The following is a 19,015-nucleotide window of genomic DNA, read 5'->3' on the forward strand; positions in this document are numbered from 1 at the left end:
CAGACCAACATTTAAATTACTTTTATTGCATTTCATGGTCTTGCTGGAAACTTACCCTTTCCTGACTAGTTGAGATAAAAGAAAAGATGGAGGTTAGTAAAATTAGTGAACTTCAAAGCCTTCTGATGGTTGAAGATACCTTTCTTCTGCATATGAGCCCATTGCTTAAAAGACAGATACTTGAGATGATATTCTTTTTATCTCACTAATTAAGCATACAGAGTGCTTTGGAGACATGTCCTCATCAGTGGGGTCTTGGACCTGTGGCCGATTTTTAATTCCAGAAGCCTAATTTAATTAGCGCCCTGCCTCTGTGCTGCCTGGGGTCTCTGGCCTGAGGAAGAATGGGCACCCCCTGCTCTTCTTATTTCTAGTTAGCCCCATAAAAGGTAGGATGTCCAAAAAGGGAGAGGAACTTGGCTTCTCCATCGTGTGTTGCATTCGGTGCTAATTGAGCTGACAGTCTTGGGCTGCAGCCGGTTATTGCAGCAGCTGGGCCTTCAGCTGATACCCAGTGGAGGGATTGCTGATGTCAAAGGGCTCATCTTTGCCCTTGTGACTCTTGAAACATGGAAGGGAATTGATCAGGGGGAGCTCTTCTGTCTATGCTTGAGTAACTCCAAGCAACACAAACTAGGCAGGAATAAGGCATTCAGATCCTACTGGTAATGGCTACACCCTCTCTCCTGTTTTCCCTACCCAGTGTGCTAATGAGGAGAGAAACGTGGAACTCCTTGGCTTCCCTAATTGCTGTGCTTTGCCCTCGTAACTTATTTTGTTTCTGCTTATCATGGTGAGAGTCTTGCTTCTGTCAATCATTTCTGGTTCTTTCTGCCTGGAAAATAACAATGTGTGTTTTCTGAGCCTGGAGATTATTCCAGCCCCTTCTTTTCCATAATTAAAACAGAGGAAGTAATGATGATTTACTTTCTTGGTTTTGCTTGGCAGTGAGGAGCCGTGGCAATCAGAAAAGGTTTGTTTTTCTGGTCCCTGACACTTCTCCTGGAGTAACTCCCACATCTTCCTCAGAACTGCAGGACTGCTGGTTTGTTTGGGTTTTACCACAGTTCTGGATTGGGAACAGTGGCTATTTTTATTCCCTTTCCGCTATCACAATGGAGGTAGTCCTCTGTGGTGAAAAGACCGTGGACACCAAGGGAGACAAACTCGTTTTGAAACCTGGATCCATGGTACACTAGCTCGGATTCATTACTTTCCTCACGTGAAAAAAAAAAAAAAAAATAGAATTCTCCCTTTCCAGAGATATTCAGAGAACTAAGTGAAATAATTCACTTAAAATAATCTAGAACCATTCCTACCACCCAGTAGGTGCTCAATAAATGTGTTTTCTATTTTTACTTAGCATCGTCCTTGTTTGGGGAAATCTTTCTGGTTCTTGTGTTTGATTTAAATTCTCTTCTGATTTTATATCAGGTGTAAATAAGACATTGCTACCTAAGGCTGCTGGATCTTGGCTCAAAGTGCCTCAGAAGTGTAAGCTCCGCAGCACAGTTATTTGCAAAGGTGATGTTTTGAAGCATGCTGTTGGTTACTTCCCCATGAGAAATAAAGTGTCCAGCTCTTGGGCTGCACAGTGATGTAACAGTAACGGTGAACAACAATGGCATTTGCAACAATATCTGCTGTGATGTGCCAGAAATTGTACAAAGCACTTTATTTTATTTGAAATCCTTACAGCAACTCCATAAGCTAAATTTCATTATCACAATGTCACAGATAAAACACTGGACTTATATAGGTTAAGTGATGTGCCCAAGGTCACACAACTATTGTAGAAGGTGTGGGTGACTCCAAAGCCAATGCTTATCATTCAAGAGAGAGAATGAAGAAAAGAAGGAAGGGAGGGAGGGAGGGAGGGAGGAAAGAAAGAAGGAAGGAAGGAAGGAAGGATGGAAGGAAGGAAGGAAGGAAGGAAGGAAGGAAATGAGGAAGGGAGGAAAGGAGGGAGGGGAGGAAGAAGAAAGAAAATGAAAGAAAGACAGCAAGAGAGAGAGAAATCAATCTACTCCTTCATTTCAGATGGCTTATCTAACACTAGCTTTTTCTCCTACCACTAGCATTCATTTTTTTCCTCTTTCCCAGGGAAATGTCAGCTTTGGAAATAATTTAACCCAAATAATCACTCTGTTGGAATAACTCTCTCCTGGTGCTGCTCTAATTTGGCTTACAATTATAGCTAATTGAACATCTAAGTGAGCTCAGTGCTGCATGCACAAGGAAAAAAATTTAATGTGCTAAGCATGCAAAAACATGATCACAGAAGTTCATTTTACCAGCAGAAAAAGAAAGCAATTAGTGAGACACTTTTCAGGAAGGATGGGAAAAAAAAAAAAGAAAAAAAGAAAAAAACAAACCACACACACACACACACACACACACACACCCATGGTCTTGGGACAAACTCTAAGATGATCCCTGGGCCCCATTAAAAGTGCAGTAATAAAAAGGGCTTATGAGCTACCAGTTGGCATCTGTGAAAAGGTTCCCTCTCTCAGTAATCAGGACACATTAGTCTCATTATTTGCAGATACCTGACAAGACAAGAGCCAGAGGGAAGCAGTAAAATAAGGAAGTATAGTGTGGAGAGAGGAGGTGGCTGATCACAGAAAACAAAGAAAAAGAGCCTAACAAATTTCCTCTAGAAAATTCCCCTCTCTGAGAAGAGTATTTCAGAAGCCTACAGCCCTTCCTCTGGATATGACCTCCATTCAGTGGACCCTGGGAGGGCACCCCAGCACCGTTCTCATCACACACACATTCCATATTCCATTGGCTGCGAATTTTTCCGTTAAAACTATATGAATGTATGTATATATTTTTAATTTTTTTAAACATTCTAAGGTATTCCTTTCAACTCAGCTCTTAAGACTATTAAGCCCCAAAGTATCCCAGGCCAGGCGCGGGCTACTTCCCTAAGAGGAACAGAGGGGGCGCTGTGGAGACAGGTGCTCTTGAACCCAGCCTGTTTCTGTCTTTTCTGTCCTTGCCAGAGGCTTATACCATCCTGGCCACTTCAAGATCCTCATCCCTGCTCGTTATAAGGCCCCTTGGCAACTCGCTGGGTGGGACTGAGTGCCTGTGACCCCAGAAGAACTGGGTGGGGAAATAAAAAGGCTGGGGCTAAAAAAGGATACCTCTAACTGGAAGTACCATGGTTTTAACTTCCACCCGGACTCACGTTGGGCTATCCCGAAACTGTGGAGACCTCCAAAGGCTCATCTAGAAGTCATAAGAAAAGGCTCAGAGGGATGTTAGAGGCTGGATTGCTGTTTTGATAGAAATGCCTTCAAGAAGCATATTTTCTGCTCAGCGGTGGGGGTGGTGGTCAGGGGGAGATGGAGGAACTTGCCACCGACCACAAAGGAGCAATCGGCACTTCTGTTCAGTTCCATTTATAAATGAGTCCGCATTATTCAGGAGGAGGAAAAAGTAGATTTGTCTAAATGCAGGCAGTCAGTCAGGCTCTATGTTCCTTCCATTGCTTTCCGGGCCCCTGGTTGTCCTCTCGGATGTAGAGCAATGGATCTCAACGCTGGGCAATTTTGTCCCCCAGGGCACATTTAGAAACATTTGGAGACATTTTTGATTGTTGCAACCGAGGGGAGCTGTACTCGCAACTGGGTGGGGCAGAGGCTGTTAAATACCCCATGGTGCACAGATGAGCCCCACAAAGAATTATCCCTCCACAATGTGCTGACAGCTAGAAACCTTGGTTTAGAGGGTGCCCAATCTTCCTCCGCTAATTTTATTTCTCTTACCGAGACGGAAGCAGTCATTGACACACTGAATTTTAAGGTTTCCTGCCTGTTTCTTCCAAGTCTGTATTTCAGTGGCAAACTGTTTTGTTTGGTGGAAGCAGTCCTGTCGTCCTGGTTGAACTGAGCATGGAGGGCAGAGTTCTCATTTTCTGAAGGCGGCGGGTACCTCCGATTCCCTCCCAGTGCGCTGTGCCGGACTCTGGTAGGAATGGCAGGTTTGCATTTGGGGGCCAGCTTCAAGGCTGTACCAATAGCACTTATGACACCTTGCTCCTGACAGCAACAAGTTGACCAAGCAGAACACAGAGCACTTGGAAAGTTGAAGAAAGGAGGCTAAATAAATAATTGCTATATTTATGCAAGCTTCTCGATCCCAGTCATGTCCCCCCCCCCCCCAGTATGTCTAAAAGAATACTCAGTAGAATTCTTGTTGCAATGAAACACCCTTCTGAATCAGTTTTGTATGCCACCAAAGAATCTTTAATCACAAAGCTCGGCACTAGAAGTAACATAATGAGATAAGGAAATCCGCAAGATTCTAAGAAATCAAACCCATGGCTCTGAAACACAGGTCTACATGATTCAGTTCAGGGAAACATAATAACTGTTAAGTGCCCACCCCGAACTTAGGCCCCATCTCCACGTAACGACATAAACTTGTTTTTTCATTTACAAAATTAAAACCAGCTCTTTAAATACATTCTGTCTTGGTTCTTTTGCATTTCATTCCTTAGCTACGAATCCAAAACCCAAATTGTGGTAGGAAATTAAATAGGACTGGTATAAACAGACACATTGAAGGAGACCTTGGAGGGTAAGATATTACATTTGGAAGCAAGTCTGCGGTGGTTGGAATCGTGTCTGTTTCGGGGGAAACTCTCCTCAGCTGTATGCAGAATGTTGTCAGCTGCTGTCCTCGAAGCTGCCACTGTTTCGGCAAGAATAAAAATGCATCGGGCTCATGGGATCAGACACGTAGCCTGCGTGAGACAAGAAGTTCAGCTGTTACTTGGGGGCCTTTCAGTCCACCTCCCCATTTTGCTTCACCAGCTTCACCCAGGGCAACGCACAACTGCCAAGCAGCTTCTCCTGGTTCATGGAAACAGAGTCTGGACAAGAGTTGCTGGCAAGCAGTTGTAAAACAAAAGCAAATTTTTAAATCAAAACAGAGCTGAGACCAGAGGAACATAAATGATGGCTGTCTGCTTTGGATGCACGCTGGCCAGGTGGCACACTGAGTTTGGAGTAAAGAATACAGTTCAAAAAGAACTGTCATGGCAGCTATGCCCTGGGCTTCCATGTCAGGCAAATCTGAGTTTAAACTCTGGCTTCAGTCCAGCTGGTGTGGTTCAGTGGTTGAGCATCGTTCCATGCACCAAGAGGTTGCCGGTTCGCTTCCCGGTCGGGGCACATGCCCAGGTTGTGGGCCTAATCCCCAGTGGGGGGCATGCAGGAGGCAGTCAATTGATGTTCTCTCTCATTGACGTTTCTATCTCTCCCTCTCCCTTCTTCTCTCTCTAAAAGCAATGAAAACAAACAAACAAACACAACAATAAAAAAACACTGGCTTCACTATTTACTGGTTCTAGGACTTTTGTCAACTAACCTTTCTAAGTCTTCATGTCTTCTTCTGTAAATGGGAGAAAGAGTAGTTCTTACTCATCAGGTTGGTAAGGCATATAAGTCAATTAGCTCAAGGTCTGACGCAGAGTAAATGCTAAAAAAAAAAACCATTGATGGCCAGCCCTGGCCAGTTTTGCTCAGCAGTTAGATCGTCGGCCTGCGGACCAGAGAGTCCTGGGTTTGGTTCCCGCTAAGGGCATGTACCTCGGTTGCAGTTTGTCCCCGGCCCTGGTTGGGGTCATGTGAGTGACAGCCAGTTGATGTGTCTCTCACACACTGAGGTTTCTCTCTCTCCCTCCTGCTCTATCTGAAGATAAATGCAAAAATGCCCTTGGGTGAGGATAAAAACCAAAAACCAAAAACCAATGAAGGCTAAAAAAGGAAGGTGGAGCTAGCAGGAGGGAGGAAGAGAAAGAGCCGTTCTCTAGAGCAGGTAGGCTCTGGTTGTTTGTCTTCCTACCTAAGAGCCCAATTTGAAAGTGCACATTAGTGCTTAGGTCTAAAACCAGTGACACTTGATGCTCGTGGAAGCAGTAGTCCTGGGTGCGTCCAGAAAATGGAGCTAGTGACTCAGGATCCGGCCGCGGTGCTGGAGACCTTGGTATGTGCAGGGAAGCAGAGGCCTCCGCTTTCCAGGCAGGAAGTCTATTCATCGCTTCTGGGAAAATGGGCACATTTTCAACACCTATTGCTGCTTTTGCCCCCCGCCCCCTCTCCCCCCATCGGACAGCTGAGTTTTCAGCAACTCAGCCATCTACATTTTCTTTCTTTTTTTTTATCCTCACCCAAGGATATTTACTCGTTTATCTTCAGGTAGAGAGAGAGGGAGAGAAAGGGGGAGAGAGAGAAACATCAACGTGAGAGGAACCCATCAACTGGTTGCCTCTCGCGCAACCCCAACCAGGGCCAGGGATGAACCACAACCGAGTAACCTGCCCTTGACTGGAATCAAGCCTGGGACTCATTGGTCCCCAGGCTGACGCTCTACCGCTGAGCCCAACCAGCCAGGGCAGCCATCTACATTTTCATCAAGACATCTAGCATCATGCAGCCTGAGAGGCGTGTTTATTTTCATAAGAAAGGTGCCCATGGGACTCTGTTAGGCAGCACATATACTGTCCTGCGAGGAGATGTCACAGCTGTTGCTGCAAATCCTCTCCAGTGGGGCTGGCCCTGGTCAGATCTGGGGAAGGGGAAGCTGCGATGAGCAGAAGCAGGGTACACCTTCCTGACTCCTAATTCTGGGTGGACTCTAACAAAATCTACACCCTGGAGCAAAGATATTTCCTCTTGTCCAGACTGAAACTGTGACTTCACTCAGGCATAGATAAGATAGATGCTTTAATAAGGTCATAATCCTTATATTACTACAATCAACCTTCGAATGTACCACCTGCGATTCTACGGGCTCACGATGCCCCACACTTCTCTGCCCACCTCACTCCAGTGGAAATCTGACTGTGAGCGCACGTGCCTCCCGCGTGGGCAGGCTCTCCTTCAGGGAGGTGTAGCAGTCAGTAGGGTGTAGATGCCGGCATTTATTACTGAAGCCCTCTCAGCCAGAGTTGAAGGGCAAACCTGTTGCTCCCGGGCAGTGTCTCAATCTAAGGTGCTAAGAGATCGGACACAGTCTTTCGAAAAGGACTGAATCATGTCTGCCCATTTTGTTACTTTAGGCTGAAAGTCTTGAGTGCAGAGAAAATAGTTATGAATTTAATTTTATCTCCAGTCTCTGGTCCTGCTCTTTGGGGGTGGGTGGCTGGGGAGAAGAAACAGGTCATAAAGTTGCTGTTATACTTAAGTTGGTTTAGGAAATGGAGGGCAATTAGAGGGTTCTTTCTTGTACAATGTGGTGTTCCTAGTGAAAGATAATAAATGTATCTTCTCTGTGTACTGGGGCTCTCGCTCCATCCAAACACCCTGCTTATTTCTCTTACCCTTGGTTCAGATATGCATAGAAAACAACGTTTGTACTATTGAATCATTTTGTCCTATTTCTCCATCTTGAGAAATTCTACTCAAAATCTTATTACTTTAAGAAACAGATCGTGGCCTGGTCGATTTGCTCAGTGTTTAGAGCACCAGCCCATGCACTGAACGTCTTGGGTTTGATTCCTGGTCAAAGGCACATACCTGGGTTGCAGGTTCAATCCCCAGCCCCAGTCAGGATCACGTGGGAGGCAACCAATCGATGTGTCTCTCTCACATCGATGTTTCTCTCTCTCCCCCTCTCCCTCCCTCTCTTCCACTCTCTCTAAAAAAAATAAATAAATCAATGAAAAAAATATCCTTGGGTGAATATTAATAAAAAAAAAAAAAAGAAAGAAAGAAAGAAAAGAAATTGATGGCTGAGTTGAAGAAATGATTCATGTTGAAATTCCACCATGAAAGGAAAGACTTCTGGCCAGACACACATTTCAAGGGGTGCCCTATAGTTTGTGGTTGTGAGTCACATCTGTAAGGGTTTGAGAAAACGATATGATATCTGTCAAAAATGTAACGCTGAGAAGACATTGCCCCATTGCAGGACTGGCCACTCCTGTGATCAAACCGCAAATACAAAGCCCTCGGCTACATTCTACACACGTGATGGGAGTCAGAAGCACCAAGTTATTTTCCTTGAATGTGTTCCCAAGCAGTTTGTCTAATCGTTAGCATCTGTCCAGAGTAATTGTTTCCTAAGACTTCCTAATGCCTCAGATAACGATACTCTGGGCACGAGGTGCTCTGGAGAGGACCCCAAAGCTGAGGGTCTCCGGGCTCTAACACCATCGAAATCAGAGCACAGAGAACGTGTTGCCCAACTGATTCTTCCCGAACCCAGTGCTTGTAATAAGTCTGATCTCTTTAACCGAAATACATTTTTTTTTTTCAGTCCTCCATATTGTCAGAGGAAGTTCCCAGGAAAGAATGAGCCCACTGTGCTAAAATTCCAATCAAATATAGAGCCTCTCAGCCTTAGAGGTTGGAAAAGGACATCTCGGGCCAAGCGCATTCATATGGCAGCTGACGATCAGGGCGATTGTCCATCCTCTGGCTTCAGGAGTCTGCGTGGAACTGTGTTCACTGCTTCAAAGAGCTTCATTAATCCCTGTAAAGCAGTCCTGTGCAAAACAGATCCCATCAGCGATACCCTCGCTTCCTCTCCAGCTCTCTGAGGAAATGGCCGAGTGTACCTTTTGCCCCTGGGTACTGGCTAAAGCAGCATGCCCCCAGCATATGATGTAACTGTGGAAACCCATCTCCCGTGATTCTCCTCCCTCCCTCCGCCTGTGAGATGGGGCTGAGACTCAGTGGCCTGGGTAAGGCGGCAGCAAGGTGTTTGAAATGTCACGAGGTGCAAGAGGTGATTTTCATAAGAAGAGTTGTACATTTTTCCATGTGCACAGTGTTCCCAGGTACCTGGACATATACTTACACACATGCACACACCCACTCTCACACATTATAAACTCAAAGGTAAATGTAGAATGATACAACTTCAAGGTCAAAGTTTGCACTTGTAAACTATTTTACAAGCGCCCTTCATCTCTAGTTATTGCATACAGTATTTTTCCACGTTGCTATCACATAGCTATCACCTTCCTGGGCAGCTTGCTGAGTCAGTCTGAGGAATGTGTACACTTACCATATTTGTCAATGGGTGAGAACTGGAGACTTCTCTTCATCTCCTCTAAAGACAGGCCTTGAGCAGAACACTGTCCAGCACTGGAAAATTCAAGAAGACACAGTTTCACGCTGTGAAAACCCTGGTAGTGGTTTGCTAATAACATTTTTATAAAATAGGTTTATTCACTCAGCATAGATTCCCCAGGGAACTAGCAAATTGATACAAAGATGTTTTTATTTTACAAGTGACAAATTGGGGAAGAATTCAGAATTACAGTAGTACCCCCATATCCATGGTTTTGCTTTCCATGGTTTCAGTTCCCCACGGTCAAACACAGTATGAAAATATTAAATAAAAATTTCCAGAAGCGAACAATTCATGATGAAATCTTGCACCATCACACTCTGGCCTGCCCAAACATGAACCATCCATTGTCCAGCATATCCACACAGTATATGCTGCCCGTCCTTGGCCACTTAGTAGCTGTCTTGGTTATTACATCTATTATTGTGGTATCTCTGCTTATTTCAAGTAACCCTTGGTTTACTTAATAATAGCCCCAAAGTGCAAGAGTAGTTTAAATTTTAGCATAAGTATACATGTATAGGGGAAAAACCAGTATCTATAAGGTTTGATACTTTCTGTGGTTTCATGCATCCATTGAGGATCTTGGAATGTATCTCCTATGAATAAGGGGGTTGGGGGCTACTTTGTTTGGAATAAGTCAGATCTAGGTGTGAGTCCTAGCTCCTCCAGGCAGGATACAGTTCTTAGCTATGTAACTTTGGGCATTTCACTCTTTCTGAGTCTCAGTTTATTTAATTGGGACAAGAACCTAAATACTATTTAATTTGTTTTCATGACTAAATGTAACAAAAAGGAGTATTAAATCCAAAATCTGGGTTAATATGCTTGCAAGACTTATTTAAAAAGAACTGAGAACCACACCATTATTATCTTAGCAATAATCAATATAAATAAAGCACATTCTAGAAGGTATTATTATTATATTATTATTATGGTGTCAATTAGAAAAGAGTGACAATAGTTTATATGGCATGATTCCTATGTGTTAATCATTTACATATATCATCCTACTTAATCTTTAGCACTACCTTATCATTACCGAATCACTTCTCTCATTTTATAGATCAGAAAACCGAGGATGGAGCAATTGAGGAACTTGTTACCCGGGTTTGGGAAGGGGCTCACCTGGGATTCAAACCCGAGTCCTTCAGATCCCAAAGCAAATGCACTTCTCCACGATTCAAAAGGGAATTTCTTTCTGATTCCTGGCCTCCCTTAATCCTTCTTTCCCCCAAACTTCTCCTTCTCTTTTACCATTTTGGTTAATGGTGTTGCTGCTACCTTTTCACGTCTTCAGACTCAAACCTAAAGTTATCAAAACCATCACGCTAATATTTAATCGCACTGGTCAGTTCCTTAGATATCTGTAATTTGTCTTGTACCCACCGGTCTCATCCACGCTTGAGCATCCTCAAAGAGGCTGCCGTGGTTCCCCGCAGGACTGCCCTCCCTGTGTCCACAGCAGAACTCTTACTGTCCTGTCCCCAAGCCGCTTCTCTCCATTTCAATTACTGGTACCACATCGTTCAGTTACTTGGGCCAAAATTCTTGGAAACATCCTTGGCACCTTTGTTTTTCTCACATTTCCCACCTAATTCAAATCTTTTTAGCTCCGCCTCCAAAATGTAACCCTAATCCATCTATCTCTCTCCTCCCTCAAGGCCTATCATCTCTCTCTTGTCTGGACCTCTGCGATTTGGCTCCTGCTTTCACTCCTGCCCCTTAGAATCCATTCTCTGTGTATTATCCAGAGCGACCTTTCTAAATATTACACAGATCAAGCCAGTCACCTATGGGAAACTTTCCGTTGGCTTCCCAGTTCATTTAGAATAAAATTGGGCACCCTGGCCGGCTTGGCTCAGCAGTTAGAGCATCGGCCTGCAGTCCAGAGAGACCAGGGTTTGATTCCCGCTAAGGGTACGTACCTCGGTTGCAGTTTGTCCCCGGCCCTGGTTGGGTCGTGCGGGTGGCAACCACTCAATGTGTCCCTTTTACATCGATGTTACTCTCTCTCTCTCCCTCCCGCTCTATCTGAACAAAAAATGGAAAAATGTCCTTGGGTGAGGAAAAAAAAAAAGAATAAAATTGGGCCTTCTTTCTATCCCATGAACCCTCCAAGCTCCTTCCCAGACCTGAGCTTTTGCATCGTTAACCTGCTGGGAATACTAAATGAACCCAAATCCTGTTTGGCTGAACCCTTGTCCTGCCTTCACCGGTGTCTGCGTCCACTGCCATTCAGGTCTCCGTTAGACTGTCACCTCCTCAGAGAGGTCTTCCCTGGCCACACCCAAGGCGGCCATTCCCCTCACATCTCATCAACCTCTCTTTCCTTCCTTCCTTCCTTCCTTCCTTCCTTCCTTCCTTCCTTCCTTCCTTCCTTCCTTCCTTCCTTCCTTCCTTCCTTCCTTCCTTCCTTCCTCCCTCCCTCCCTCCCTCTTCTTTCTTTCTTTCTTTCTTTCTTTCTTTCTTTCTTTCTTTCTTTCTTTCTTTCTCTCTCTTTCCTTCTTTTTCTCTTCCTTTCAGAATTACATAAAATTATCTTGCTTATTTATCCATTTATTTACATACTGTCCATATTCTTTCCCAAAATGAGGTTGGAAGCCTTGTTTATCCCATCTCCCTTATTTCCTGCTATATACTCAACACTCTAACAGTGCCTGGCACATAGGAGAAGCTAAAAAGAAAGAGTTATTGAATGATTTAGTTAGTAGATCCCTAAATGATGTCCTTCTCTTCAGTCACTCAATCCTCTTCTCCACAAAGTCTTCCTGTGACAAAATCTTACCATGCACTACCTTGACCTCTCTGCGGTTGCTCAGGCGGATGTTCAAATTCCCCTGCAATCCAATCCTACTAGTATTTCATGTGTATCTTGTATTACACTACCCCCCTTTCCCCAGTTTAGACCACACTCATAGACTGGACTTCCCAAACATTCCTGAATTTCCCCTACTCCGTGGGGTAAGCTGAGGTGCTCCCACTCCTTGAATCTGCCTGGTGGTATCTTTTTTTATCGCCAGTAGAGAGCAGTATGGTGTTCTGGGTAAGAATGAGCATTCTGGTGCCAGACTGCTTGATCTGAATCCCAACGCCATCACATACTAGCTCTATGACCTGTGACACATTTATTTAATGGCTCGATGTCTCAGTGTAGGCAACTATAAAATGGGACTACAACAATAAGGTTAGCCATGAGAATTAAAAGAATGAATAAGTTTACAGCCCTTTGAATAATGCTGGCATTTAGTAAGGACTCAGCGAATGTTACCTACTTGGATTATTCATCAAGGTCCAACTGGAAGACAGCATTTCCTCCAAGTCCTCTGGGAAATGCCCAGTCAGAACTCTGTACCCTCTGGTACTTCGTCCTGTCACAGTGCCTGTCAGAGCCTGTCTTGGTGCAGAGCAATCTGCATGCATATCTAGGGAACCCACTGAACAGAAGAGTCTGGAGGGACAGAGCTCCTAAGACATCTGCATCTCCCGCAGGGCTTAGCAGGTACTTTGCAAATAGTTAAAACAATACAAGTGTGTTAAATAACATTATCACCAAATGTTCACTTGGAGAAGTTGGATTTCTCTAAAGTTTTTACAATCAATTCCCTTAGCTGCCTTAAAGATGACTGCATGTTTGGCCTCACTTTCTTAAGCTATAAAGGAAAGATGTTGTTTGTTAGAGGAAAGCAATGAGTAAAAAGAAAAAAGAAAAAGTATTGACTTAAAGTGGACATGCTGTGATCTCAATCAACACTAAATGGCAAACCACACTCAGGTCCGGGCAATAGAATGTCATTCAAGATATATATATATATATATATATATATATATATATATATATATACATACATATATATATATATATATATATTTCAAAATAAAATATACCCTACTAATACCTGTAACCTCTTTAGCACCCTAGTTCCTTTTAAGAAATGTGCTATACACAGTAGTCTTGGCAACAACAAGATAATAGAGAATGAATATTTTATCATCAAAAAGGCTATCTGGTTTCTTATGAATAAAAGCCCATCTCCGAGCTGTCTTATTTATGCAGTTGGTGAATGCAATTTGTGCCAGGGGACTTAACCTTCCTGCCCAAGAGATACCCCACAGTCTGGCTCTGGACACTGTTGCAGGATGACAGACAGATGGAAGCTGAGCATGCCCACATCTAACAAAGCCGAAGAAACCAGACCCTGATCAATGAAAGTAGTTGTCCTCAACCCATGTGCATCCCGACTTCAGCAGACGTTTCCCGGGAGTCCAGAGTTTAAAAAGAAACGCCAGGACCTGTGTTTGCTGAAGTTGCTCAGTGAAAATGGGCATTGCCAGTGATGCAGCTGCACCATGAAGTCAGTGAAAGTCAGTGTGAACTAATGGCAGGTAAGAAAAGCACTCGATCTTGCAGTGTTTCGATATTGTTATTCAACTAAGTAGCCTTCTTTGTGCTAAAAGGATAATATATGTCATATAGAGGCATATATAAGAATACTACATATTATATGGGTAATTTCATGTATACTTTTTATGAGAATGGAATGAAATTTTCTCTCTTAAAGAGAATAATACAGTATTCAGTTTAGTTCTTGCATACTATCACATCGTCTTGATATATCTTTAGTGTTACAAAAGTTTCAGTCATTTTAGGCTAAACAGTTTATATAAGTTCTGTGATCTACATGTAAAGAGTAACATAAGCATCAGCCATTGTCTCCTATGAAGTTGCACTAGGGAATGAAAAATTTATCCAGAATGAAGAGCAGAACCAAAATTGAAAAACATATTTCTTGCTTCTCAACCCATGCTCTATGGGGATAGCAGACCTAGCAGATGGCTGCTGATTAGAACAGTTCACACCCAGATCCACGCAGAGCTTATACTCTTGTGTGTGCAGGACATCTAGGCCATGGCTTGTCAGTGCAAACGAGCGTGTTTGCAAACAGTCACACGGTCTGTCGGTGAAGTCACGCACCCTGATCGAGGCCAACAAAGGCGTTCAAAACAAAGGTATGAGCCTATTTTGGCTGAAATGGAGGCAGAGAAAATGATGCTCGTGACAAGCATATTAAACAAAAATATCCAATGAGAAGTAAGTCAGTATGTATGTAGATTACAGAAGAGCTATGAAGAATGGGGAAAACGCTAGATGATAGAATGTACCCAACATACAGCTTCAGTTCTTCAAAGCAGGACTAAGGCAGAGTCTACAATCCAAACTAGTTGGTTGATGCACATCCTAGAAAAACTCCAGAAAGAAATATTAAAGCAGAGTTTTTCTGTACACATAAAAAGGTACTGATTATTAGAAGCTATTGTTAGTTCAGTTAAAAAAAAGTCATTCTACATCTGCTTCATTTCTTTGTGCTGGGGATAGATTTAAAGGGGGAAATCCATAGCCTAGAACATATGTCTAGAAGTCGACAGACACTGGACAGAGTTTCTCCTGATTGCTTTGTAACCGAGAAGGGGAGAGCTGTGCCCGATGACAAATGGTCAGATTGGATTGTCACTGGTTGACATCCAGAACTAATACAAATTCCAGGTAGGTGACATTACCCACAGGGTTAAGTCTTAGACACTGGGAATAGTTAAAACAAAGTAGCACATTTCCCAAAGTTGGAATTGTCCAGAAATAGATTGATGTGGTCTAGAAGGGGACTACTGTCTAATCCCCGGAAGTGTTCAAACTGTGGTTGGAGCACCTTATGGTCCAGGGTGCTGTAAGAGGGATGCAGGTGTTCGTCTGGAGGTCTCATGACATAACATCACAGGTCCCTCTATTTCTTACATTCTGTGGTTCTTTAGAAAGTATTTGTGAACCACATAGACTTTGTGAAACGGTTTTGATGTTTTGAAAGGCAGAGTGAGATTTCACAGTTCCCACTTAAGCAGAAGATTTTTATCGTCTCCATCTGAAGTGTCTGACATCGGGCCAGGGCTGAGTGCCCGAGGTCCACACGCATGCCCCAGCATACCTGGCTACACATTACCACGGCTGCTCACGGTGGTGTTTGTAGCTTTCAGTGTACACACCTTTCGTTTGAAATTGAGCCCAACTTACAGGAAATGTGGAGTGATCAGAGATGATCATTCTGTCCTTAACTTCCTCCTATAGATTAAACTGAAGTGACCAAAAGGTTAAAAGAAAAAAGAAACAGAAACGGAACGGTGCTATTTGCCTGAAGGAACCATTTCCTTTAGTGCTCGATTTCAAAGGAAGAACCACACCGCCACCTAAGAGGAAGGAAAGGAAAGTGTGGAGAAACCACTTTCCCGTAATCCCATCACTAGGGGTTTGAGTGACAGGTTAGGTTGTGTATGGTTGGTACGGGACAATCCAGTCCTGCTTCGCAGGGTTTTTATGTAAGATACATGTAGAACATTCACGTTGGAATGCCTGAGGGGTGGGGAAAGACCCTAAAACACTGTTACCTACTAATCCAGAAAGGTATATTGTTAGCCAAGGCCCAAGAGGAGAGAAGGGAAACCCTGTGGGAAGGGACTCGGAGGAATGCTGGTGCCATCGCTCCAGAGGGTGGAGCAGGCAGTGCTCAGCGAGTCCACGTGGACCCATTTACAGCCTCAAAAGCAGCCAGTATTATAGCTTCCAGACACTGCCTGCCAAGTGCTTTTGGTATTGGAGCCATGAATCAGGATGTTGGCTGTGGGATTTCATGAATTCTCAGACTATTTGCTTGTGCCATATAGGCTTCTGACTGAACTGCATTCCAAAGAAGATTTCAGATGGGCACGCAGTCCATTTTTATCACATCTGTCCAAGTGTGGCTTTTGCAGGGCTGGCGACTTCGATTTGGTGAGTTGTAGTGAATATCTATCGTCTACGTGGCTTGAAAGCAAGAGTGAGATTAAAACAACCATATAAAAAAATAAAGACCTAGAACACTAAGTCCTGCCATAATAATATAATAATAATGATAATGATAATAATAATAATTTCTTACGTTTGCAGAGGGCTTTATAGCTTGCACATGCTTTTCTATTGATTAGCTTAAAGCATTTTTGCTTTATGAGTTAAGAATGAGGTGTCTGGGAAGGCATTCGTTTTACCTCCATTCTATGCAGGTAGAAAGTTAGGTTCAGAAAGTTTGAATAACGTACATGACAGAGTTAGTAAGAGGTAAACCGGAACCTGAACAAAAGATCTTCAAATTTCCAGTCCATGCTCGCTCTTCCAAAACACACAACATTTTCATCATGGCTCATGTCAAACTGTTAGTCTGTTACCATATGGGGAGCTCACCGAATTAGTGATGAATTACAGAGTTTTGGACCCTTTGCATGTAAAGATGAACACTAAATTCCTCATAGAGAAATATCCCTCATTATCACAGAGAAAGCAGATCAGCTTTGTCGTGTTTTGCTTTGTTAGATCTTATACAAATTTACACTTTCCTCTGTCCTACAATGGCTTGCCTGTCCCTGTGCAGAGATGCCAGAATGTGAGACGCTTTCATTTAGAAAGTTTAGGGTGTATGTCTCTGATCTTGTGTAAGCTTTTCTAAGCTGGTCGTGCACGGATTCATCTCCCTAAATACAGCTCTGGGCTTTGTTGAACAGAAAACCATTAGGTTACTATTGTGATTAAAGGCTTCAGGCAAATTTTTCTCCCCTTCAAGTTGGTCCAATTAGTTTTTATGGAGCTAAAAATGCCCTCAGGCTACCTGTAACCTGGAAGATTTAGCCATTTGGACGTTGCAAAAGGCAACATCATCCAAGGCCTCACAGCTCTACAAATATGCTGTGTGGTTTGCTGGGTTTTTGGCCATCTGTCATAATGATGTTCCCTACATAAGAATATTAGCACGGGGATCAATGCCACACGCGCCTTCATCCCCTTCCTCAGGAGGAATATATCTGAGTTAGCAGTCATTTCTCGCTCTCAAAAGGAAACATACACGTAACATCTAACCAGAATTTCAGTTCTTTTGACACTAATCTACACAACGGGTACAAAGAAAGGTGGAGAAACAGCCCTTTGAGATCCCTAATAAAGGTGTTTACACAAGGAAAATAAATGCCTTGTCATAGAAAAGGCTACTAGAGTCATCTGGCTGTTCCCTTTGGCATTCAGCTGAAAATAAATGGATCTATTTAAAACAGATCTGTCAGAGGAGTAAATGCCTTCCAAGGCTTTGCAATGTCTTTCTGTGCTGCACACCTTTTCTCTGGCCTAAAGAAAAAGCCTATTAGAAATGGGATCACCTTTGGCCTAACTTTGAAATAGCCCAGTCCAACTCATACGGATAAACATTTGTTAATTTATCAGCGATGTTCAATATATTTATTTATTCATGATTTCATTCTGGCTGTTTTCAAAACATTATTTTGTCTTTGTCAATGTTCCCTACTTGATAATGTCCTAAATTAAAACAAATTTATTGCTCTCATTACAGTGAATGGGCAATGGCCAAAGTATTTAATGGGGTCAAGAGGTCAGTACAAAATATCTCTTTCAGGAAAATCAAACCCATCAGCTTTCTTTCAATGGCAAATGTCCCCAGGCTATAAAAGGACTAAAACACTTGGCAATGGGTCGTGGCTCTGTTTGAGCCATTAGGCAAACATCCAAGGTCTCAGCTCCCCCATTTTTAAAGAAAAAAGCAATTAGGCAAAGAATTATGAATAAGGAAAAATGCAGTGAGAACTGAAAATGTGTGTTAATATCTTGATGGCTCATAAATTATTAATATGCTCCACGGTAACCTAACACCACCACCACTTCTCGATTCACCTGTACTTTGAGCAGGTAGAAATGTACAATGCCGCATGAGATGGACTTCGCATGCATTGACTGCTAAAACCAAGGGGGACGCTTTAAATCCCGCAACATCGTTCTTAACCTTTACCGGCTGTGCTCCCCGTCACCCCCCACAATGAAAGCATTTACAATTTTAGGCTCTAGGTCTTGGTAGCAGGACGGTCATCAATCCACTCCTCCCTCCTCCGCTGTCCCACATCCCATTTTACCAAGAAGAAACTGAGGCCCGGTGAAGTGAAGTAACATCCAGGTGCACACATCAAGTTCATAGTGAAGTCAGGAATGTAACCTGGAGTTCGAATCTCTCAGTCTTCTTTGATGATTTTTATTCGTATTTTTAAGGAGAAAAAGGAAACCAGAATGTGCTGTGTACCTGCTAAGAGCCTGACAAACTTTATTACGTTTGCTCCACCTAACAACCCATTTTACGTGTGAAGAAAGCCAGGCTCAGAGAGTCGAAGTCCTGGCGAGACACACAGCGGTTACTTAAACCAAGGCCAGGCAGGACCCAAGGCTCCCACTTTTCCTGCTTACCTCTGTTGGCTCTGGAAATTATTCCCAAATGTGTACCTATAACCTCATCTCTCTCCCTCTCTCCATGGCTGTTTATCAAGCACAATGCCAGACGCTGTGCTCAGTGCTAAGGATACGGATGTGAGTGCAGTGGACATGGATTCTGCTTCTGGGGTAAATAGAAGTGTAAGCGCAAACAGGTAAACTTCGGTCCCTGGGAACCCAGGACATGCTCTAAAGGACACCCTCCCTGCACACAGGGAAAGGACAAGCAAGAGTCTTCAGGGAGGGGGCTTCTGGGGGCTAGGCTAGGGAGAGGCCCATGCAGAGACCTAGGAAATCGAATGGGCTCTCCCCTTGGGATATACCCATCTTTCGACTCCTTGCTTTCTCGCATAAGGCATTCTAGGATTGTTTTGTGCACTCCGTGTCCCAGCCTTGGAATCTGACATTTCTTCAAGTCACCCTGCTCCCTTTTGGTGGAGAATTTAGAAATCAAGACCTAGGTGCTTTGTGTGCTCTTTGTCATTGAACTGTTGCTGCTCCCAAACCCTCTCATTGGGTGGGCACAGCTAGACAACATTCCTGTACACACATACGTGTGTAAACACTTTCAGCTCTCTC

The 19,015-nt window shown here is 43.5% G+C and overlaps 1 protein-coding gene across 1 annotated transcript in view; it reads right to left on the reverse strand.

Annotated features, from left to right (window-relative positions):
- Positions 1-4,682: 4,682 nt before the first annotated feature.
- The window catches only part of LOC118626997 (serine/threonine-protein kinase TNNI3K), a 269,557-nt gene continuing 255,224 nt past the window's right edge, over positions 4,683-19,015 (reverse strand). The window contains exons 24-25 of the mRNA XM_036257082.1: positions 9,031-9,110; positions 4,683-4,759 (exon numbers count right to left, since the gene is read on the reverse strand). Coding sequence (XP_036112975.1) covers positions 4,683-4,759; positions 9,031-9,110 — 157 coding nt within the window. The remainder of the gene's footprint in view (positions 4,760-9,030; positions 9,111-19,015) is intronic.

This window comes from Molossus molossus, unplaced genomic scaffold (assembly GCF_014108415.1).
Source record: "Molossus molossus isolate mMolMol1 unplaced genomic scaffold, mMolMol1.p scaffold_m16_p_12, whole genome shotgun sequence".
Classification (NCBI taxonomy): Eukaryota; Metazoa; Chordata; class Mammalia; order Chiroptera; family Molossidae; genus Molossus; species Molossus molossus.